We start from the raw sequence: 24,162 nt of genomic DNA on the forward strand, positions 1-24,162 counted from the left end.
TAACTGACAAATGTTTCTTTACAATAAAAAAAAACCTAAATTCCTTAAAATTCATAAAATTAAAAATTTTCCTTTACTTTTTTATACTTAAACAATTAACTTAAATTTTTTTTGAAATTCCCAACAAATACTTCTTTTAATATTTCATCCAAATACAATCTCTATATAATCTCCCTTAATAATAATAATAATAATAATAATAATAATAATGATGATGTTACTTAATAAAATGAGTTGACCCTTCGCCCGGCCTGACGGCCCGCTTGAAATATGGAAGGGTTCGAGTAAAAATATAGGCTCGAAATATGGGTTTGGGTAAAAAAATGAGGCCCGTTTTGGGCCTCGGGCACCACTTTTTTGGCCCGGGCTCGGCCCGGCCCGACCCGAATATAATAAATATATTTTTTATTTTTTATTTTAAAATATTTTAAAATACTTTTTTATTTTTTTATTTTTAAAATAATTTTTTGTGTTTATTAAAAAATGGACTGGGCCGGACTCGGGCTTAGAAATTTTTTCTCGGGCGGAGCTTGGACAAAATTTCAAGCTCATATTTCGGGCCGGGGCCGGGCCTAAGACGTAGGCCACAAATTTTTTTGAGCCCGGCCCATGAGCACCTCTAGTTGACCCCTGGGGTCGTTTTTGTTTAAAAAAGAAAATAATAATAAGCAATGGACGATAAAGAAAGTATTATAATTGTCAAATAACTAATTACTCAAATTGTCAGATAATTACAGCTTAGATACATTGTTTTCGTATTATAATTGCAGCTTACATACATTGTTTTCGTATTATAATTACAGCTTATATACATTGTTTTCATATTATAATTTTTTTTTAATTATTAATTCATTCTATGAAAAAATAAATAAATATTTGTCGTGAAAGACAAGTTCTATCCGCACAAATGCTTCAACCTCAGCATTAATAGAATATTCTAGCAAGTTGACAATTGACTTTATCACAATTACATACTTAGAGTGATTACAAGCATATCACAGTTCAAACACGACATACTTAGAGTGATTGCAAGCACTTAATTCAATTAGGAAATCACCTCTGATGGTCCAAAAAGGAAGGTAAAAATTGATAAAATAATCGAGCATCCACCAAACAGGTAAATATCGACAAAATAATTGAGTATCCAATAAACTAGAGACGACAACGACAAAATTATCTTAAAATCACCTCGGATAGTCCAAAACAACGGATAAAAATCGATAAAAAAATCAAGCATCCATCAAACTAGAAAGAACAAAAACAAAACTATCTCTAAAATCACTTACTACACCCATAATTTATAAATTCTTGGCAACCTTGGTTCATACTTTCTTCTATTATTTCTTTTCTAATATTAAAAAATTATATTACATTTTAATTATTCTTCTTATTTATAACCCAGGATTACCAGTTTTGCACTTTTATGCAAACAAAAAAACAGGGATAAATTTTTTTTTTAAAAACTGCCTTTTGTCCTCATGATTCATGAATATCAGTTCTTCATGATTCACGTAAGTAACTTTTCATGATTCATGTAAATCACATTATTTTAAATTCAATATAAAAGCTATATATATATCACTCGAACTCAAACAAGTCCCACCAGACAACTTCTCTCTGTTTCTATCCTTTTCTTTCTGTGTGATTGCTTTTCTATATATATATATATATCTTTCTATTTCTTGATTCAGATCTTCATCTCAAGAAAAACCCAATTCAGTTTTTGTATCAGATATTCAGAAAAAGGTTTACTTCAATGATTCTAGTATATATACTTTTTTCTCTTTTATGAAGGAAGCCATTGCAATGTGTTTATAGGGGACACAGGCTTTCCAGTATAGTAAATGGTTTCTGTTTGGTTTAGTCGAGAAAATTTCTGGGGTTATTTTCCTGTTCAATGCTCTGTAGCTTTTCTGTTTGGTTGCTGAGCAAACTGAATATAATTCCACAAACTAAGAAAATTTTGCCTTCTCCAGTTTTTTCCTTGTTTCTCTGATTTTTTTTTTCAGGAACCAAACAGAACATAAAAGGTTTAAGATTCAAAGAAACATATATATATTGAAAGCTTCAAAATTCAATTGCTAAAAATATGGGAAAAGATCAAATTTAGATTATATCCCTTTTACATTCTTTAAAATTCCTAAAAGTATGGGAAAAATCAAATTTTGCTATCAATTTTGCAGTTCTTTTTTTTCTTTGAGTTTAGTTTAGTTTAATTTTATTTCTAGTTTCTTGATTTAACTTCAAACATTCAAATATATATGGCAATTTCTCCTCATTATCTCATCCAATTTATTGAAAATTTTAGGCGAGAGCTACTTACCATACCAAGCAACAAAGTATTTAAATACTTTCAATTTAAGGTATGTTAAAAAAACATCGGTTTCGAGTCGTAATAGTATCCATTACTTCCTCAATTTAAATAATTAGGCGAGTTGTTCTGATGTGGATTTTGCAGGAGATTTGAGAGGTAAGAAGAGAATGAAGAACTCGGTTTCGGATCAGAGTTTCTACATCGAGAGCGAAGACGATGAAGAAGTTGAGAAATTAGAGTATAATAGAAATGAAGAAGATGAGGGAAATGAAGAATTTTATGCTTCTTTTTCTTCCCAAAGAAAAAACAGTTCTTATGCCACTCAATGGCCTCAAAGTTACAGGTCATTTCTCTTTTCACTGCTCTGTTTTTCTCTGCTTTATTACAGCTCGGAATATATTATGACATATGATCTTCGAACTCATTTGTCACTCACTTCGAGTGCATATAAAATTGATTTTGGTTGATGAAAATTATAATCGTCTTTGTGGATAAATGTTGTGAAAGAGTCGATTCTTAAGTAGATCTTTATTAGATCCGTACTCGTAACCACGGGCCGCACTAGTGGCAGGCAAGACTGCGGCTCCCCTTGTTTAACTTGTCTCTCTCAGTAAATAAAATTATGGCTTCATCTCCGACACTTAATCTCGAATGCAGATAAAAGAAGTTCACAAATCTGCCTCCAATTATTGATTTGAGCTAATGCTTACCCTGTTGATATTGGAAATATGGATGATGAACTTCTACTGGTTCCTCCAGCTTTTCATTTTTCTTAAAGTATTATTTTTTAACATCTTTAACAGGCACATATTTATGATTGACATTCACTTTCAAGTTCTGAATAACATAAGATTCTATGTCAAATTCGAAATGCTTATGATTTTGCAGATTTTCTTTTCAGGCAGTCTATTGATTTGTATAGTAGTGTACCATCCCCGACCATCGGGTTCTTGGGCACTCCTACACTATCAAGACTAGGAAGTTCGTTTCTTTCATCATCGTTAACCCGAAGATTCACACCGGAATCACTTAATGCGCCAGTAAAGAAACCGTTGCTACCACCATCAGTAGATGATGAAATACAGCCGCATAAACGTAGTACGTACTCTTTGGCAACTCCGGCACCGTCGAGGAAACCGTCTGTAAGATTTGATGAGAAAGTACAGGTCGACCATGGTCATGGAATTCCCCTTGGTCGCCAGAGTTCATATGGTCAAGCTGTGGTAAATGGTTAGTTTTACTAACTTTGATTCACTCTTAAATCTATAACTTAATCCAGTTGATTTATATAATTATTTTTTAAATAAATATTCTACGAATTTAAAATTAGAATTTTATTATTTATGAATAATTATGAATAGATGTAGACAAAAACACTTTTAAATTGGAGTCATGCAATAGGAATCATTTTATGAAGCCACTTGCCATTGTTACAATACCACTGTCAGCTAAATCTGTTCAAGGATTGGTGAAGTAGGCCTGGATTGTTACAATAAACACCAACCACGAACCAATACCCCAATGGCCAAAGCCTTTGATGGTGGCTAAATATGTGGAAACACATTGAACAGGCAAGTTCTATTGTCACCATCAGTCCCCCACCCCTCTTCTCATCACATGGCTTAAAACCACACCTTTGCTTTTTGTTATATTCTCATCCACCATTATACTTCTAGTCTTTTCTATTTTATTTTATTTTATTTTATTTCTTTTTGTAACAGGAAAACAAATTTATTTTAGCATAATAAATCCCTAAATTTTATTTGAGGATAAAAATTTATTTGAGATAAGGAAAGTATAAGGTCTATTTAAAAATATGAAGTAATTTAAGAACTTTTTTCTTAATAGTATAGTTACATTTTATATTTTGATTTTCGATTCATGTCAGCCATATTCTGTCCATTGCTCATTAATGCCACCATTTATGGACATGTTACATTTCTCAATGAAAAAAACTAAATGATGAGGTGGCATGACTTCCATAGCACATGGTGCACATGAAACATATTAACTTCCCCATAAGACTACAAAAAAAAATCCAACACTAATGTAGGAGTAAAGATACATGCATTATTATTAAGAACATGGTTGATGATATGCTTACGGTCAATCAATATGTCTTAAAATCAACTTTAAGATTTTAGATTGAGTGTTTTGATTTTTTTTTTATTTGCAGGGATTAATGTGCTATGTGGAGTAGGAATCCTTTCTACCCCATATGCTGCCAAGGAAGGAGGATGGTTAGGGCTAATAATATTATTAACATTTGCAGTGCTTTCTTTTTACACTGGCCTCCTTTTGCGCCAGTGTCTGGATAGCTCACCTGAGCTTGAAACTTACCCTGATATTGGTCAAGCTGCATTTGGTTCCACCGGTAGAATCGCCCTTTCAGTAAGTCGTAATCCTGTTACCTGTTTCAATTTTTCATTTTTCTTGAAGTACTCATATAAGCACTAGCTTACAAAAACTGTGTGATCACTGATGCCAATTTTGCTTGTTTTCGGTGGATGCAGATAATTTTGTATGTGGAGTTATATGTAAGTTTAGCTGGCTTTTCCTAAAAGAATTATGCAGATAAATTGTACCAAGTGGTTCTACATGACCTGATAAACTTATGGTTTTACAGTTGGATATCACATCATCATGAATATAGCATTCACTTTGTATTATTTTGAACATTGTTCTCTTCTATGTAGGCTTCTTGTGTTGACTATATAATTCTAGAGGGTGATAACTTGTCATCCTTATTCCCAAATGCACACATTAGTTTGGGCGGATTCGATTTGAACTCGCGTCGTCTCTTCTCGTTGATGACAACCCTTGCTGTTCTTCCCACTGTTTGGCTCAGAGACCTCAGTGTCCTTAGTTATATCTCTGGTAATAAAACATATTGATCTGTAGGGTATCCCTCACCACAATTTGTGGCGAGTTTGAGGTTGTCTAAATGGAATCTTCGTCTGTTTTTCCAGCTGGTGGAGTTGTTGCATCATTCTTGGTAGTGTTTTGCTTGTTTTGGGTTGGATTGGTAGATCAAGTTGGGTTTCAGAACAAAGGGACAGTATTGAATCTTTCTACACTTCCAGTTGCTGTTGGACTTTATGGTTTCTGCTATTCAGGCCATGCTGTTTTCCCGAATATATATACTTCAATGGCAGAACCAAGAAAATTCTCTTCAGTTCTCTTATCATGGTAAACTAAATGAGATTTATGGTGTTACTCTTTTGGTATCCTTTTACCTTTCTGCATTGGTTTTGCTGATGTGAGGCTATACTCAAAAAATCGGTTTACCATTTGTGTTCAATGCTTGTCTGAACATGGATATTGGGATATGAGCTTCTTAGGACCCTTCAAATACACTATTATGACCCGAGTCTGAGTAACTTGTCATTTTTGGTTTTGATTTTCCTTGTAGTTTCGGAATCTGTTCTTTGTTGTATGCTGGAACAGCAGTTATGGGGTACAAAATGTTTGGAGAAGCAACAGAATCACAGTTTACACTTAACATGCCTAAAGACCTGGTTGCTTCAAAGATTGCTGTGTGGGCTACGGTATGCTGCTGGACTTATCAGATTGTTATACACTATTTGTTCCATGCTTAATTACGCATGTCGGACATAAGTACTTTAAGAAAAATGAAGAGTTTAAGTAACTTAGTCGCTCAATACTTTTTCGAATAGCATTTTATTACTTTCGTGTTTAGCCTAATATATTCAACTTTTTTGTTCTTTTGCAGATTGTCAACCCATTTACCAAATATCCTTTTCTTTATTCTATGTTACTCTGGACTTGACTATGAGTTTGAGATACTGGTATTTACCCATTTACCAAACATGAGTTAACAATGTCTAGCTCTTTTTTACCCTTTGTGCTGCCATGATGTATGCATGTATAAAATATAAATGTTCTGCCTTAATTAGAACAAACATATGCATTAACCTTGTCTCCAGTGGCAATGAGTCTTGAGGAATTATTACCACCACGCCATCTCAAGTCTCACGTGTACCCTATGTTAATTAGAACAGCACTGGTGGTCTCAACCTTGCTTGTAGGTCTCAGCGTTCCCTTCTTCGGTAAGCGCCTCCCTTTCATCATCAATGAGTGAAACCTATACACTTGGCAACAAATCCACCATTTTTGAACTAAGGGAACTAAAATTCTTCTTCTTCCTTGTTGCAGGCTTGGTATTGTCATTGATAGGATCTTTACTCACAATGCTTGTTGTAAGTAATCTTCTGCCATTGTTAATCATGGATGCTACTTGGCTGAAATAAACATAGAACTGTACACTAATGTTCTGTTTTTAATAATTTACTTCCATGGCAGACCTTGATACTTCCTCCTGCTTGTTATTTAAGCATACTGAGGGGTAAAGTAGGCTGTATCCAGGTATGTTCATATCATGTAAATATCATGTAACATACATATTTAAGCATTCTTTAATGCATAAAAGCTACGTTACTTAGACCCAGGTATGTTCTTTTTTTTTTTACAGGCTACAATCTGTATTATAATTATTGCAGTGGGAGCAGTTTCATCAGCCTTTGGAACATACTCAGCACTCACCAAGATTATTCAGAATTTGAGTAGCTGAAAATTTAATTTAATTTCCTCATTTTTGAACTGCTTTTACATTTCCCAAATTTTTGAGTCAATTCTGGAATTTAGATACATCCCTATATTTTGAAGTTTTGATGTGTTGTTTTCTTATGTGATTTACACAAAAAAAAAAAAAAAACAGTATCAAAGAGAAATGAACTCTCACATGGCTTTTCTCTTCATTAGAAACTTCATATATATAAATATATATATATAACTTCCTACAAATGCAAAGCCTATACATAATACTTGCAGTTGATTATCTCCATTAAACCTTTACAATTGTTTTTTATACGAATACATGAATATAGACAAAACTCGAACTGATAATTGCTTATGTAGTTCTCACAATCTTCGGTCTCCATGTTCGCCAAACCAAGCACCTTTTGTCGCTGTTTATCAGATCAATGAACCTTCTTTTCAATCGCTCTCTTTTTGATAGTTCTGAAACATGTTTTGGAATCGAACTCTTCGTAGCGGGTTGAGGGCTTAGCATATCTGCAGTTTCCACAATTTCATCCAACATCTGTAGAACTTCACTCATTTTTGGCCGTTGTTTAGCCTGCCGAGCCAAGCATTTATTGGCTACCGCTGCAAGTTTACGAGCAGACTTGAGGGAATACTTGCCTTCGAGCCTCGGGTCCAAGATCAGCCTGAACTTCTTCATATCAGAGAGGTGTGGCCTGACCCATTCCAAGAGTTTTTGTTCAGCCTTGGGACGATTCCGATCCAAGGGACGCCTACCTGTTATGAGCTCGTAAAGAAAAACTCCATAGCTCCACACATCACTTTTTGCCGTGAGGCGCCCGGTTTGAATGTATTCAGGAGCTGCATATCCAATGGTTCCTACAACCTGCTCAAAACCGGGACAATTTGATACCTCTATATCCATAAAAACAAGCATGCTTCTGAAAATTCGGAAATATTTGAAGAAACTGGACCAGAGTAGGAATAAAAATCTGGAAATGTTCAAATAAAAGAAAATGAAAAGTCAGAGCAACATAGTTTATAGCAACTTCGAACCTACCGCAGTCGAAACATGGCTTAATCCATCAGAAGGCCCTAGCCTGGCCAACCCAAAATCCGAGAGCTTTGCGTTCCAATGCTCATCCAACAGTATGTTTGAAGACTTGAAATCTCTGAAGATAATCTGTAGCAACCATAAACCAAAATTTCTTTAGCCTAAAAGCAATAATGAGGTCATTCCAGGTTTCGATTGTAAAACGAGGCTTCAAGGTTATTGATTTCAGGAAAGCCGTATCTACTGAGAAGTAAAAGGGAACCTGAAAATCCATTCCTTCATGGAGGTACGTTAAGCCACGAGCAGCATCCTGGGCGATTTTGATTCTTGTGGCCCAAGGAAGCGTTGCTTGAAATCGACTTGACAAGTGATCCTGCACGCTCCGGTTCGGCATGTATTCATATATCAGTAGCCTCTGTATCCCTCTTTCATCATCCTCAGCACAGTAACCCACCAGTTTGACAAGGTTTTGGTGTTCGACTACCCCTAAAACATTAACTTCTGTCACCCATTCTTTGTGCCCCTGTGAAAGAACAGATCATATGAATCTATGGTAAGTCACCGAAAGAGGGGAAAAAATAGGTTACGCATTCTTAAACAGTAAGTCAATATGCATTACAGTCCATGGTAAAACAGGTTAGCAAAAGTCTAGGAAGAAGGGCATCAGTACAGCTACACTGGCATATCGAGGCCTTTGAACTTCAGTAAAAATTCTTTTTAAGTGTCAACCATGGAAGGTCCAAATTGTATGATTTCATTGATATTGAAGATGGTCTCTAGAGATGTCACATGGAAGGAGTGCTGAGGAGATAACCAGGCAGTCCGAGAACAAAAGTCGAGGAAGAAGGGCATCGGAAGGGCTATGCTGACATACAGAGGCCTTTGAACTTGGTAAAATGCTTCAATGTGTCAACCATGGTAGGTCTAAGTTATACAATTTAATGGATATCAAAGAAGGTTTAGCTGTTGTATGGAAGGGCAAGCTAAGGAGATAACCAGGCAATCCGAGAATAAATCATACAGTTTGACTATATGTAACAGTAAGGATTTCCTTAGAATAACAAGATTATCTATCTTCATTCATGTAAACAATGATCTTAAGAAACATATTAAGTATCTAAATTCAGTATGTAGAACAAGCTATCAAAATCCCCTCCATGTAAGTTATATCTTAACTTTATTGGATTGAAAAGGGCTCCCTGAAGTTGTTGCCTTGTCGGATACTAATACAGGTTTAGACAGTTATGCAAGTTCAATAATGCACAGATTTCCTAACAAATTTGCTGGCATGTTACACACAGAATTCACTCAAAACTGGACAACACAGAGCAGACATAACAAATGTTATCACAGTGAATATCAGCGGTGAATATTAATGGGCATTGGAAAATAAAGATTGTAATATTGTGTTAGAGAAGTAGAAAAGTTCACCTGCAATCCTCTTCTGCTGAGTTGTTTAACGGCAATATCGAGTTTCTTATGGTAATCATCAGAGATGCGGATTACACCTCGATACACACCGCCAAATCCGCCTTCTCCTATCATCAAGGACCGGCTGAAATTCTTTGTTGCAGCCTTCAATTCCAAGAATGTGAACTCTCTGAGATTACTTTGCCTTTGAGACAAAGCAGCAAACGAGTTCTTCGTCGAGGATTCGGTGCTAAAATCCGAGACATTCTGAGAATTAAACTCAGACCCTGATCTCCTCATATCATGATCCGTCGATATCGAAACAGATTCAGAGGATCGAACCGAAATAGACTTTGTAGTTTTCGGTTCATCATTCTTCTCATTACCAGAGAAATGAAAACACTTCATTGACCCCCGAAGAAACAACCAAACCTCACTGCGTATAAACAAATCACATTAGCATGGATCAAAATAAAATATATGAACTTCTTGAAGAACCTATTTGTAAACCTTACACAAACTTGATGATAAAAAGAAACTGTAGAAACCAAGAATATTTTATAAAGTAGCCAAAATTCATCAATGGAAACTACAACTTAAACACCATGATCAACTCAAACAAGAGCTAAATTCCATAACCTGGTTTTAGATCAAAGAATTCATCTTTGAAAGAAACTATGAAAACCCAGATTTTCTATCTCTAGAACAAAGTGAAATCCATAATTAAATTCTTGAAAAAGATATGAAGTTACAACAACAATTTGAGTTGTGAATGACCAAAGAAACAAAAACTCAAAACACTTTGATGACAGAAACGAGACAATTTCATGAAAGCACTGACCTTTTGATTAATATTTTTTTGTTTACAACACACACCAAAAAGGAGATAACAAAGAGCTACAATTTAGAGGGATTCATATGAAAGAGAAACCCAGAAAGACAAAAGCTAAACAGAGAGGATCCAAGGAAATGGCAACGAGCTCTCCATGAACTAAAGCAATAATAATGAGTCAATACAGAACAGATGAATTGTAGCCCACCAACCGAGAACCCCATTTGGCAAAACAAAAACTTTGAGTAAGTAAACAAGAAAACCCCAAAAAAAATAATTAAAACCAAATGAGATTATTATAGTATTACTTGTAGGACATAAAGAACCAAAAAAAATCAAAGTGAAAAAGTGTGAAAAGAGATAAAGATTTGGGTGTCACTTTCTTCAAAAGAAAGGATTTTGAAAGTGAAGAAATCACGGAGAACGAGTCATTAGTTTTGTGTATCCATGAATACCTCCAAAAAAATATAAAGGTATAATATTTTTAAAGGTAGTTGGAAGTTGGAAACCATTGACGTAGCTTACAGCCATGGGCTTTAAATTGTTTATGCCAACATTCAAAGTAAAGACAAAAAGAAGAACAAATCATAAAATTTTAATAAATTTGCAGGTGAAAAAAAGTAGTTCTAACTTATTGTTGATCGGCAGCATAAGTTTTTCAGCATAAAAAAACCTATATCATAGGAATCATAATCAGCTAGTAAAAGTTCGGGTAGTAAATCATTTTACATTAGATTAAAAAGCAAACATCAATATAAAATATACTTAACACGTCAAATGTCACTATTTAATTATTATATTAATTATATCAATTTTAATAATATAAAGTGATGAATTTTAATAAAAAGATGAATTTATTCTTTGATCCAACATATGTGAACTAATCTACTATCTTTTAATAGAATAAATAAAATATAATTTAATCTATAGTACAAAAACCTCCACGACACTTTTACTATTCGGATTCTAATTATGCGAATCTCTTTCTATCTATTCCTTATAAATTAGTTCAACTTTTCTAGAATTCCTCCTCACTGTATTGTATTTGAATGTATGTGATTAAAGAATAAGAATAGATGTGGGATACAAGTATACTTTAAATTTTAAAATGTTTATATAAAAAGGGCAAAGAAAAGTCAATGATGACTAATTAGAGTTGTTATCGTTTTATGATAAACATGTACTGTTGATGCCCATGTCATGTTCTGCCCACTTTTCTTCTTGTCTCTATTATTGAGTTGGACAACACATCCATGGAAGTACTTTTAGAATTTTCTTCTTTTTCAAAAAGTACTTTTTAGAATTAGTATTTGATCAATAAATAAATTATATAACAAAATATGAATTCATCCAAACTTTAGGGTTTATGACTATTCTATTATTTGACAAAAAATGAATGTAGATAAAAATAATTGAGCTTTGATTTAACTTTTATTTCTGTGTTGTTATACATAATTTTTGTATTTATATAATTATGTAGAATAAATATTAAAACTATGTTAAATTATCAATGTTTTTATATTTAATAATATTTTTTAAAATAAATTACTATAGATTAAATAAAGAAACTTATTTATATTTATTTTAAAAATAACAAATTGGGAGGGCATACATTGTTTACTGACAGTTTGGATCAGTTTAAATAAAATTTATAAGCTGATTTGTTTGATGGTGTCAACATTAATGCCATAGTTATATCCAACTTACATGGGCCATCATAAATAGCTTTTCATAACTTCATATAATTCCAACTTGATTCCTACCAAAGTTAGGGAAAAAATTTAAAATTATTTTTAAATTAAATATGTTTTAAGGAAAAATATATATTGTTTAAAGTTATCTTGATATTTATGAGTGTCAATGTTCATTAAGCGTTAATTCTCATAAATTTCGTAGCTTTGAACTGTGAAAAGCTACACATGAAGTACAATCAATTAGACTGGTTGGGTCTTAACACTCTTTCGACATATGCGTGTTGTGTTGAATTATACAAAGAACATCTTGAATAATATGACTATCAAGATTACATTACTTATTCATGGTATACTGATACATGCATTTATAGTAATGCACGTAAACAATAACGTAACTGCTAACTACTTACAGTTTGTGTTAACTGACTTCTAACTGCTAATTGACTTCTAACTGCTCTTATTACTCTAACATTCTCCTGGTTTCTTTCTTTTCTTTTTGAAGACCAGACAGATCAGACAATGTGTCTTTTGTGGTGACTCTAAGAGCATGTCGAAGGTTGACAAACTATTTGTGGGTGATTGGTTTTGTAAGAACATTTGCAATCTGACTGGCTGATGGTACAAAATTGACTTGCAAGGAGCCATCAATGACTTTCTCTCGCACGAAATGATGATCAATTTCGACATGTTTAACCTTGGCATGATGAGTTGGATTGGCAGCCATAGACACAGTGGAGGTGTTGTCACACCAGACTACAAGTGACTGTTCCATGGGTATACCAACTTCTTCTAGCAACTGCTTAATCCACAAAAGCTCAGACACGCAATTTGCCAGGCTACGGTACTCGGCTTTTGAGGAAGACCTGGAAACTACTGCTTGTTTCTTTGAACACCAGGCTATTGGATTTGTCCCTAGGTAGATCACATACCCTGTAGTGGACCGTCTATCTTCAACAGATGACGCCCAGTCGACATCAGAATAACATACCAGTTTGAGCTGTCCTTGTGAGAAGAACAACCCGTGCTCCAGCGTACCAGCTAAGTATCGAAGAACTCGTTTAACAGCCTTCCAATGAGCCTCACCTGGTGCGTTCATATACTGACTAAGCTTATTCACACAAAAAGATAAGTCAGGTCGTGTGACACACAGATACTGTAACATGCCAACAGTACTGCGATAGAGCTGACCATCGACACATGTCTTATCATTATCAGCAGCAACTAGCTTGGGCATACTGACCATAGGGGTGGGTGTAGCTGTTGCTCCTTCCATGCCTGTTTTACGAAGGATTTCCTGAATATACTTCTTCTGTGTGAGAAACAGCCCTTGAGGAACAGACTGAACTTCAACACCAAGAAAAAAATTGAGACGCCCCAAGTCTTTTAGAGCAAACCGATTATGAAGTTGAAGTACTATGCTGTCAATGTCCTCATTGGAGTTACCGGTGATGACTATATCATCAACATAAGCCATAAGCAGCAACCGACTTTCTCCAGCACATCGAATGAATAGGGAGGGGTCAGCCTTTGACTCACAAAATCCAAGTGTGTTGACCAAAAATTGCTTGAGTGTATAAAACCATGCACGTGGTGCCTGACGCAAGCAATACAGGGATTTATTTAACTTGCACACCATCAGCTGACCATTGGGACCGGGTACCTCAAGGCCAGGTGGCTGGTCCATGAAAATTTCTTCAGTCAGCTCTCCATTCAAGAAGGCATTGTTCATGTCAACTTGACGCAATGGCCAGCTTAGCATCGTAGCAACAGCAAGGACTGTTCGAATGGTGACAGCTCGTACCACTGGACTGAATGTCTCGCGAAAGTCAATGCCAGCATGTTGAGAGAACCCCTTCGCGACTAGCCGAGCCTTGTACCAATCACCAGTTCCATCCGCTCGTTTTTTACTTTAAATAGCCATTTACAGCCAACTGTTTGACGGTGAGGAGGAAGAAGACACAAGCTCCATGTGTTATTGCGAGCAAGTGCACTTAGTTCAGCAAATACAGCATCACTCTAACACTTCTGTGTCATAGCAGTATGAATATCCGTAGGAATATCAAGAGGTGGGTGAGCACTACTGAGGTAAACCTTTGGCTTATGGATGCCAGCTTTGCTGCAAGTGACCATGGTATGTGAATTGTGGGGAGCAAGACACGGGAATGAAATAGGTGCAGCAACGTCTGAAGGAGAAACAGATGCATTTAGAGATGCCCGTGTTGAACTTGGTAGGTTAGGAGAGTGGGAAGAAGTCAAAGGTTATGGAGTGGTGGCTGTCATTGGAACAGAAGGCGGACGACTTTGTAATTGGGTTTGAGGTGAAAGTATAAGTAGTTTGGAGCTAGTTTGTGTTGAGCTAGTTTGTGTTTGAGGCTTGGACATGGGTGAGGTAGAGTTAATGTAGGGAAACACCTCTTCATGAAAGGTGACATGTCTAGAAATGTATATTTTTCCACTGTAGGTTTGACAGCGATATCCTTTATGACTAGGTCAATATCCTAGGAAAAGACATGGTGTGGAGCGAAATTGAAGTTTGTGGTTGTTATATGGTCTAAGGTTCGGGAAGCAAAGACACCCAAAGGTTCGGAGAAAGGAATAATCAGGTTTGATTTGAAATAATTTTTCATACGGCGAGATAAAGTTTAGAGGTGCTGTGGGTAATCGGTTGAGGAGATAGACAGCATTACTAAATGCATCATTCCAATAATTCACAGGCATAGAAGCATGAGCAAGCATGGAAAGCCCTGTTTCAACAATTTGACGGTGTTTGCGCTCGACGAGGCCATTCTGAGCTGACGTATACGGACATGCAAAATGGTGTACAATACCATGTTGTGCCAAATACTGTCTGAGAGCTTGAAACTCACCCCCTCCATCTCTCTGCAATGTTTGAAGCTTCAACCCAAGTATCCGTTCAGTCTGTTTATGAAACTGAGGAAACATCGCAAGAACTTCAGACTTTCTATGCAAAAAAATAAACCCAGGTAAACCTAATATACGCATCAGTAAAGGCCACATAATACCGGAAGCCATTAGAGTATACTGGAGCAGGCCCCCAAACGTCTGCAACCACAAGCTGTAACGATGCATTATACTGAGATAATGAAGTGGAAAAAGGTTGTTTATGCTCCTTGCCTAGGTGGCATGCAACACAAGCTTTCAATTCTTTATTATTATCAACCAACACATTACAACTCTGCAAAGCCTTGAGTAGTGTGTTTTAACAAGGATGGCCTAGTCTAGAGTGCCAAACATGAAGAGGCACAGACGTACTGACTGTAAGGTAACTAGCTGCGTAAGTAGGCTGAACTTTTGGTAGATCATCTTTTAAATGGAGCTTGTAGAGTCCACTGTGCACTGAACCTTCAAGAAGTGTTTCTCTGGTCTTCAAGTCACGCACTTTACACTGTGTAGGGAAGAACTCAAACATCACCTGGTTGTCTCTTGTGAATTTTGACACAGAAAGCAAGTTTTTAGTTATACCAGGTGTATACAACAGTGATTTCATATAAAGCGGTCGTGTCCTAGTGAGCAAGGAAGACTGACCAGAGCATAAGACAGAGAGGGCATTACCATTTCCAACATACACCTTACCTGGCCCAGTGTAAGAGGGATTATCCCCAAGAGAGACCGTCGAGTGAGTAAGGTGATGTATGGCACCTGAGTCAGGGTACCAGGCCGAGTCAGCAACCGTGTCAGGAGTAGCTAATGCTGCATGAGCCTGAGGCGCAGTAGAAGATGAGAACTGAGATTGTGGCACATAGTTACCAACAAACGGATTCGCCCAGTGAGACGAAGGTGACTGATATATCCAGTTGCTTGGAGGTATTGAGGCCATAGGTGACTGTAATGGTACGGCAGGTGGTGCCCATGGGGAGCTAGGCGCATACATACACACATTTGCTTGTGGTGGAGGTCTATAGTTAGCACTTTTACAGGTTGCATCAAATCTGTGGTAACAGCGATCTACTAAATGACCTGTCTTGCCACAAAGCTGGCATTGAACACGGGTTCCTGAGTAACGACCACGTCCACGACCTCTAGAGCTAGATGGACGATAAGCCAGACGATAAGTTGATTCAGAATCAGTGTTTGCAGGTTTAACTACTTGTTGAGAAACAAGATTGGCAGAGCTTGGAGCCTCAGCCATGGTCATTTGCTGTCGAGCTTCAGCATCAATTAACATTGTTGAAACACTCTGCAGACTATATGGCACTTGACTTGCAATAATGATTGAGACAATGGATTCATATTCACATGGTAGACCATTAAGTATAGCAGTGACATGCTCATGTTCACTGATAACCTCCCCACAGCTAGCAAGATTGTCACAGTAGGACTTGACTTTTACCAAGAATTCTCTCATAGTAAGATCCCCTTCCGCTGTGAATGCAGCGCCCGACGATAGAACATCAGTCGAGAGGTAGTTTTGCTGCCATAGAGAGACACAATTGCATTCCAGATTTGTGCACTTGTGTCCAACCCAATAAGATGAAGAAGGACTGTTTTACTTACTGAAGAAAAGAGCCATGCAGCAATAGCGCTATCTTGCTGCTCAAATCGTGTAAACTCATAATTTTCTTGAAGTACTCCATTATCATCTGGAACCATCGCAGGAGGTGGGACAGTTTGCAAATTAAGAAACCCTTGAAGTTTATGTGCTTTAACTGCCAAAAACACCTGTTGTCGCCACAAAAGATAATTGGTGTCGTCAAGAAGAATACTGACCTTGTTGGTGGAGAATAACCTACTATCAACAGCACCAGTAGCAAGATTGGAAGCCATCGTGGGTGTAGGAGACTGTACAACACTAGTAGCAGACGGACTAGTTAGTAGCTTCATACAAAACAAATGATACTTAAGATATCATTCCCAGAAACAACACATCTGATACCATGTTGAATTATGCAAAGAACATCTTGAATAATATGACTATCAAGATTACATTACTTATTCATGGTATACTGATACATGCATTTATAGTAATACACGTAAACAATAACGTAACTGCTAACTACTTACAGTTTGTGTTAACTGACTTCTAACTGCTAATTGACTTCTAACTGCTCTTATTACTCTAACATGTTGAAGTCCCTTTGAATTTTGTTCAGACTCTCCAGCTACCTAAATCAATGTTAGTGGGCTAACCTGAACATTCATATGTTTCGAGATCATACCAATGACATAAATTAGACATTTACTGCCTTTAGACCCAACCATCCGTTTAATTTAAATGACCTCTATAACTACAAGTGTCGAGTTCTCACCTTATAAATATATATTCCTTTTTGTAAAACACAAAAGTCCAAAACCCTCCCTAAAATCCTTAATCTCTCCATTTTCCCATTCTTACTTCAACCTGCTGATAAAATAGCTTCGTTGAGGTTGTAAGATGAATACATAGCTCTTGAGCCAGAAATATGGTCAGTTTGTTATTTTTAGATTTTATAACAATTAAATTTTATTATTACGAAATTTTGATTAAAATAAATATTAATTTTTGTATATTTTTTTAAAAAATAATTATCAAATTGTTGGACCCAATATGTAACACCCCTTAACCGTATCCAACACCAGAATAGGGTACGAGGCATTACCAAAACACATACACTTGTAAACGTATTTAACCGAGTTATAAAATTTCATCAAAATTAAAACTTTCAAAATAATTAACATGTTTCTATAACTTTTCACAATATATCCTCAAAATATTATAATCATAATAATTAGGGCCTGCGAGACCCGATACATACTCATGCAATTTAATGCTTCATTTCCATTTCATTCAATTCGCAATTTCTCATGCTCATAATTTAAATCATATCACTAGCAATTTCCATTTAATTCACGTACAATTCAATGACATCAAATTCAAAACTAATACGTATTTACCATTTAACTCAATGTTTATTGATTATACCATTCAATAACACATTTATAAAATTCTCAATTTAGCAATGAAAATATCACTTTAGTTTGAATAACAACATCGTCCGATATAAATACACTACCACTTATCCATTTACTTTAATTCTTTCGGCCCATTTGTCACTTACCATCCTTAATTAAATTAGGGAACGGTCACGGAAAATTGAGTACTTCACTTTCACTTTGCCATAGTATAACTATGGTCTTACGTATGATCACTTATCACTTGTCCCCGATCGATAAGTGTAGCCACCTATCACTTTGTTTCGATCGATAAGTGTAGCCACTTATCACTTTGTTTCTTGATCGATAAGTGTAGCCACTTATCACTTTGTTTCTTGATCAGATAAGTGTAGCCACTTATCACTTTGTTTCTTGATCAGATAAGTGTAGCCACTTATCACTTTGTCTCTTGATCAGATAAGTATAGCCGAAGCTATTACTTATCACTTTCCACTTGTCACTTGATCAGATAAGTGTAGCTAAAGCTACCACTTATCACTTTGTCACTTGATCAGAAGTACTCAAATCCGGCGTTCCGCTCAATTTGATCATTTATTCATATATCAGGCTTACCAACATGTGTTAATTCATAAACCATTCATGGTATTATTTCATGCCAAATCATATACTGAATATACCATACACACATACTATGAAACTTTATTTTCACACATGAGCTTAAACCATGACCAATAATGCACAAAAATAAGCATCATTCATATTTCATCGTTTATGAGTTATAATCAAACATATGACCATTTATACACGAATCATTCATATATTTCCCAATTTTCCTCCTCCTCCTCTCCATTCCACATCCTTAATGTGTATAACACACTTAAACAACATTAACCATAATTTCAATATTCACTAACATGTATATTCAAAGCTGTTTATCCGAGTCAGAGTCACTAAATTATTTTTATCCGGAGCTACAGAGCTCCAAATTAAGATCCGTTAATTTTCCTGAAACTAGACTCACATATCTTCATACCATAAAATTTTCATAATTTTGGTTCAGCCAAATAGTACAGTTTATTCTTTAAAGTTTCCCTGTTTCGCTGTCTGACAGTTCCGACCACTCTTCACTAAAAATTAATTATCTCATTGTACAGAATTCAGATGATGTTTTAGCTTGTTTCTTCTAAAATAGACTCATTAAGGATTCTAACCATATAAACTATAACTCATAATCATTTTTTCAATTTTAATGATTTTCCAAAGTCAGAACAGGGAACCTGAATTCATTCTGACCTTGTCTCACAAAATCTATTATATCTCATGATTTACAATTCCATTGCTCACATCATTTCTTTTATAAGAAACTAGACTCAATAAGCTTTAGTTTCATATTTTATTCATCCTCTAATTCAATCTCTACAATTTTGGTGATTTTTCAAAGTTACACTACTGCTGCTGTCCAAAACTGCTTTAGTGCAAAATGTTGATTTCCATTTTGCCCCAAATTTCACAGTTTATACAATTCGGTCCTTTCTCAATTAACCCCTCAATTAATCTAATTTTCTCAATTAGTACTTTACTAGACATTATAAGTTGTTACACAACTATTGAAATTCAGAATTTCCACATATAACTCTATCTTCAAACTCTTTTACTATTAGGTCCCAAACATTCACTTTCTATTCAATTCTTTCAATAAAATCAGCATATGAACAATTTAAAGCTCTAATTTCATGCTAAATCATCATATACTTCCAGCACATATTCATATCAACTTTCAACTTCTTTCATAAAATCAAAACTAATGAATTTAACAAGTGGGCCTAGTTGTAAAAGTCATAAAAATACAAAATTTCAAGAAATAGTCAAGAATTGAACTTACTTGTAATAAAAATATGAAGAACCAGCTTGAAGAAGCCCTTCCATGGTGTTTTAGCTGATGAGAATTCAGAAAATGAAGAGAAATCTAGATAATTCCACTTGGGTCCTAACTTTATTAAGCAAATTTTGAAATTTTCCAATTTTGCCCTTAATTCTCCTTACTTTCTTGCTGATTTCATGCCTCTGTTGTCCAGCCCAAATAGACCTTGGGTCTATTTGTCTTTTAAGCCCTCTTCCTTTTATCATTTAAGCTATTTAATCATTTCCCAAAATTTTGCATTTGTTACAATTTAGTCCTTTTGTTCAATTAATTATCGGAACTTTAAAATTTCTTAACGAAACTTTAATACTAACTTTTAACACTCCATAAATATTTATAAAAATATTTATGGCTCAGTTTAAAATCCCCGATGTCTTGATACCTCATTTCGATTCTAATTATTTTAATATTTATTTCTAGTGCACTATTCACTATTTCAAAAATTTTCCTAACTTCATATTTAACTTATACTTACTAAATTAATAATATTTTCTACCCATTTGTCGAATTTAGTGATCTCGAATCACCGTTCCGACACCTCTGAAAATTCAAGCCATTACATTTTTTTTTCGTCGGATTTGTGGTCCCGAAACCACTGTTCCGACTAAGCCTAAAATCGGGCTATTACACAATATAATCTTAATTTAGCTAGTTCAGTCCATATATCGAAGACTAGTTTATATACCCCTAGTTTGAAATGGTGATAAAGTTTATGGCCATCTTAATTGAAAGATAGAGGTTGAAGACTTGTGCTTTTCATTTTCCATGTGGTGAAGTATATAGCTCTAATAACGAGTCTTCTAATCCACAAACAAGCAATAATGGGAGATAATGCAATCGAGCTATTCTTGTGACTCCAACTTCTTAGCATAATTCTCTAGAAGGATTTTAACTTTGAAAAGTGGGGAGTAAAATGCACGTGATTAAAAAAATAATTAATTTAATTATAAAATTATTTAAAATTTTTATTATTATGTAAACATTAAAATAGGCCAACCAATCGAATCAAATTCAATTGGACATAATCAATTAATTATGTCTTCTCAAATAAAGATTGATTAAATCTTAAAATCAATTTCATCCTAAGCTTTTTCTTGGGGATATTTTATTAAGAAATTAATCACTGTTTTAAAAAACAAGTCCATTTGTCTAATTGGGGGACATCAAAGTATCAAACGATTTTATAAATAATATATAATATGGTGAGTATTTTACGTCAGGATTATATCCTTTTGTCATTGTCATGAAGCTGGCAACATAAACGAGTTGTGACAATTTGCATAACTTTGCTCCTCAATACATATTTAGCCCTTGTTTCTTTTGAACCTTGACAAAGAGAAAAAATTGATACCTAACAACCCTTGGTATCGTATTTAATATATTATACAGTCATACTTGTTATATTTATATATTGTCAGTCCCACATCGTCAAGGGCACCTGATTAGAGCTAAGCCAACGCAAACCTAATTTAGCGATAGCTAACATGAAAGGTTGGTACATTCATTACATCCGAAATGGTAAGGTGCTCCATTCCACCACAGCTCATAACCTTAATCACCAGTCCCTAAACTAGGATCATCGTTGGACAGGGCCTACCTATGATATGTATAAAAGGGAGCATGTTCCCACTAGGACATTACAACATTGACCAGAAATAGCAAAGGAGAACGTTCGGATTGAACCCACAAGAAAATATCTATGGATGACTTCAACTACTTACTTGACTCAATAATTAAGTTACTAATTAGATGACAAATAAATCAAGTAGATATCAATATTGAGTAAAAAGAAATAAAAATGCAATAGACTAAGTAATAAAGTACTGAATTAGTAAGCAACCCTATTTCACTACAGTAGTGGTCAGGGTCTCATTCGATTAATGAAAACTAATAACCTATTTCATATTCAACCTAATCTCGAATTAATTATTCAAACGCGTTTTTAGATTTAGATCAAGTGTTAAAAGCACAAGTGCCACTATTACACTTCCCTCAATGCCTCGTGTAGTTTAACTATTTATTAACTTCGTACTTTGTGTAATGTGGTTATCAGTTAGTCGTTTTCCCTAAAACTATTCTTTGAATAATCTCTGACTGGATTGCTAAGGTAGAGCCACGAGTTTTCTCAACCACACTTTCCTTTTAGGATTTCTATTAACCTAGTTGTCATTTAGAATTAACGTAGGAGCACAAATCAAAAAAATTGAACCGCGGTCTAATACTAAATCAAGTTTTACTCCTATTTCAATTGCTAAGTTATTAACCTATGGATCTCCCAACACATAAGCTATTATAGCCCATTGTATTGACAAACAACATAAAATATATCAAAATAAAACATGATAATTAGATAATTAAATAAAACTTATAAATTTTAATATTAAATAATGTCTAAAAAGAAAGTTGTTTCAATTCACAAGAGAATTAGGAGTTGGAAATAAAATGACGATAAAATTGAAAACTACCATGAGAAAACAACTTAATGAAACTCAATAACCTCCCTAACTTAAGGAAACACTTTGCTACTTACAAAGTTTTTCCTCTCTTGAACTCGATCTAATGCATATAAGTAGACCTTGAAAAAGTTTATTTATTCAAAAGAATTAAGAATCACATAAAAAATACCAAAACACTCTAAAACTCATTTTACAACAACTAATTATAAATGGCCCTATTAACTCAGTACTGTCAAAAAATACGATTTTGGGGTCCCGTTTTCATAAATCGAGTTTGTAAATATTAAATAGGGATATTTACAGAGTTATTGTTTAGATTAATTGAAATTTGGATAGTTAATTTAGCGAAATTGTGTTTAATTAAGCCTTAGAGACAAATTGTAAAATCCAATCACTATGAATTTTAATTAGTAAATGACTTGAGGATTTAAATTACAATTAACCAAATGTTAAAAATAGTAATTAGGTCATGCTCAAATACGACTTAGTGGATGGTATGATGATATTTGATTAAATAAGTAAAATTTGAGGTTAATTAAAATTAAAGCATAATTAACTAAAGTTAATCAAGCATTAAACCAAGTATAAATATGACTTGTGGTGGAAAGAAGGACAAATTTCTCTTCATTTTCAACCTTGGGTCATCCATCATAAGAGAAAAACTTCAAGGGTTCCTACCATTCAGCCATTTGATTAGGTAATGCAGTGCATTAAGTCCTTTTCTTGTAATATTTATAGATTTGAGGTCATGGGAGCTTGATTTAGCTAGCTTATGTACCAATTTGTGAAATTTTTAAAGTTCTAGAAAGTTTTCATTGTTGAGAATTGAATGATTTAGGTATTAAAATGATAGAAATTAAGCTTAGTTTAAGAAAAATATTTAATTGTAAAGTATAATTGCAAGTTTCGTACATTAGGGACCAAATTGAATAAATGAAAAACCATTATGAAATTTTGGTAGGAATATAAAATAAAAGGTCCCTGATGAATATAGGTAAAATCGGACTCTAATCTTAAGGTCTAAATCGAAAGTAATGCTTGTCTCGGGTTTAGGAACTAAATCGAATAAATTACAAAATATGTGTGACTTTGTAATTGAATGTGATTTGATCTGAAATTTAATTTTGTATACTGTTGGATTATTATTCATAGCTAAAGATGACGTCAAGCCATCGAGAGGGAAAGGAAAGGTGAGAGTTGATGACGAGTAACTCAAATCTTTAATTTGTATTTTTATGATTCGAATCACTAAGATTGTTGCATAGTTATACTATTTTGCATAGTATAATATTAAGTTAAGTTCAAAGTGATTATTTTGGATTGAATTCTTATTATTAAGATTGATTATCGGAAAAGAGGACTAAATTGAATAGAATAGAAAATAGTGTAATTTGATGGAAATATGAAATTGACTTTGAATTGGGCTAAAATATATTATGTGATAAAATGATGAATTGGAAATGATGTATTGTAAATTGTGATATATGACGAATTGGATAATTAGTTATGCTATTAACTGTTCGGGTAGAGTCGGATATAATTGGCATGTCATATGATAGATTGAGTACGGGCTACTTCGGCTATATGTCAATAAGAGATGGGTGCATTTTCCTTCAGGTGTTTTGATGAGTGCAGGGCACAACTTTCATTTCGGTTATACCGATGAGCGTTGGGTGCAATCTATTTCCTTTGGACGTTTTAATGATGCACTGGATGCCAAATTGGTGTGTTGATTGGGATTTGTATATTCGCTTGAGTCCGAGTCATGTTAATAGATAACTTAAATTATGAACTGGATGATTGATATTGAAAAATTATTAAACATTATAAGTTGAATTATAGGTAGGTATATACAATATTTGATTATCAATAGCATGTGAAAGACCAAGTGGACCAGTTAAATAAGCCTAAAGGCCGATACGAAAAGATAATGGTGTTTTCGATTCGGAAATGATATGTGAACTTTATTGAATGCATAAAAGTGAAAGAAAAGTAAATATAAATTATATTAGTATGGTATGTTCAT

At 34.5% G+C, this 24,162-nt stretch overlaps 2 protein-coding genes across 4 annotated transcripts; one reads left to right on the top strand and one right to left on the bottom strand.

Moving 5' to 3' along the window:
- Nucleotides 1-1,463: 1,463 nt before the first annotated feature.
- Nucleotides 1,464-6,999, top strand: LOC105776926 (amino acid transporter AVT1C). Of its 2 annotated transcripts, none has more exons than XM_012599892.2 (14): nucleotides 1,464-1,511; nucleotides 2,309-2,363; nucleotides 2,459-2,657; nucleotides 3,216-3,544; nucleotides 4,491-4,705; nucleotides 4,828-4,851; nucleotides 5,011-5,191; nucleotides 5,284-5,503; nucleotides 5,727-5,862; nucleotides 6,048-6,067; nucleotides 6,239-6,384; nucleotides 6,491-6,534; nucleotides 6,638-6,700; nucleotides 6,807-6,999. In XM_012599892.2, exons 3-14 carry the CDS (start codon nucleotides 2,482-2,484, stop codon nucleotides 6,903-6,905), a joined length of 1,653 nt encoding a protein of 550 aa, XP_012455346.1. In that variant the 5' UTR covers nucleotides 1,464-1,511; nucleotides 2,309-2,363; nucleotides 2,459-2,481; the 3' UTR covers nucleotides 6,906-6,999. The 2 variants fall into 2 exon arrangements, with proteins under 2 accessions (XP_012455346.1, XP_012455345.1); XM_012599891.2 differs by lacking the exon at nucleotides 1,464-1,511 and adding an exon at nucleotides 1,598-1,746.
- A 61-nt stretch (nucleotides 7,000-7,060) lies between these two features.
- LOC105776928 (serine/threonine-protein kinase PCRK1) lies at nucleotides 7,061-10,507 on the bottom strand. Of its 2 annotated transcripts, none has more exons than XM_052621967.1 (5): nucleotides 10,482-10,507; nucleotides 9,363-9,777; nucleotides 8,194-8,454; nucleotides 7,938-8,060; nucleotides 7,061-7,763 (listed from the first exon to the last, which is right to left on the bottom strand). In XM_052621967.1, the coding sequence occupies exons 1-5, from the start codon at nucleotides 10,490-10,492 to the stop codon at nucleotides 7,245-7,247; spliced, it is 1,329 nt and encodes a 442-aa protein (XP_052477927.1). In that variant the 5' UTR covers nucleotides 10,493-10,507; the 3' UTR covers nucleotides 7,061-7,244. The 2 variants fall into 2 exon arrangements, with proteins under 2 accessions (XP_052477927.1, XP_012455349.1); XM_012599895.2 differs by lacking the exon at nucleotides 10,482-10,507 and adding an exon at nucleotides 10,183-10,458.
- Nucleotides 10,508-24,162: the final 13,655 nt, after the last annotated feature.

The sequence above is a fragment of the Gossypium raimondii genome, chromosome 10, assembly GCF_025698545.1.
Source record: "Gossypium raimondii isolate GPD5lz chromosome 10, ASM2569854v1, whole genome shotgun sequence".
Taxonomy (NCBI): domain Eukaryota; kingdom Viridiplantae; phylum Streptophyta; class Magnoliopsida; order Malvales; family Malvaceae; genus Gossypium; species Gossypium raimondii.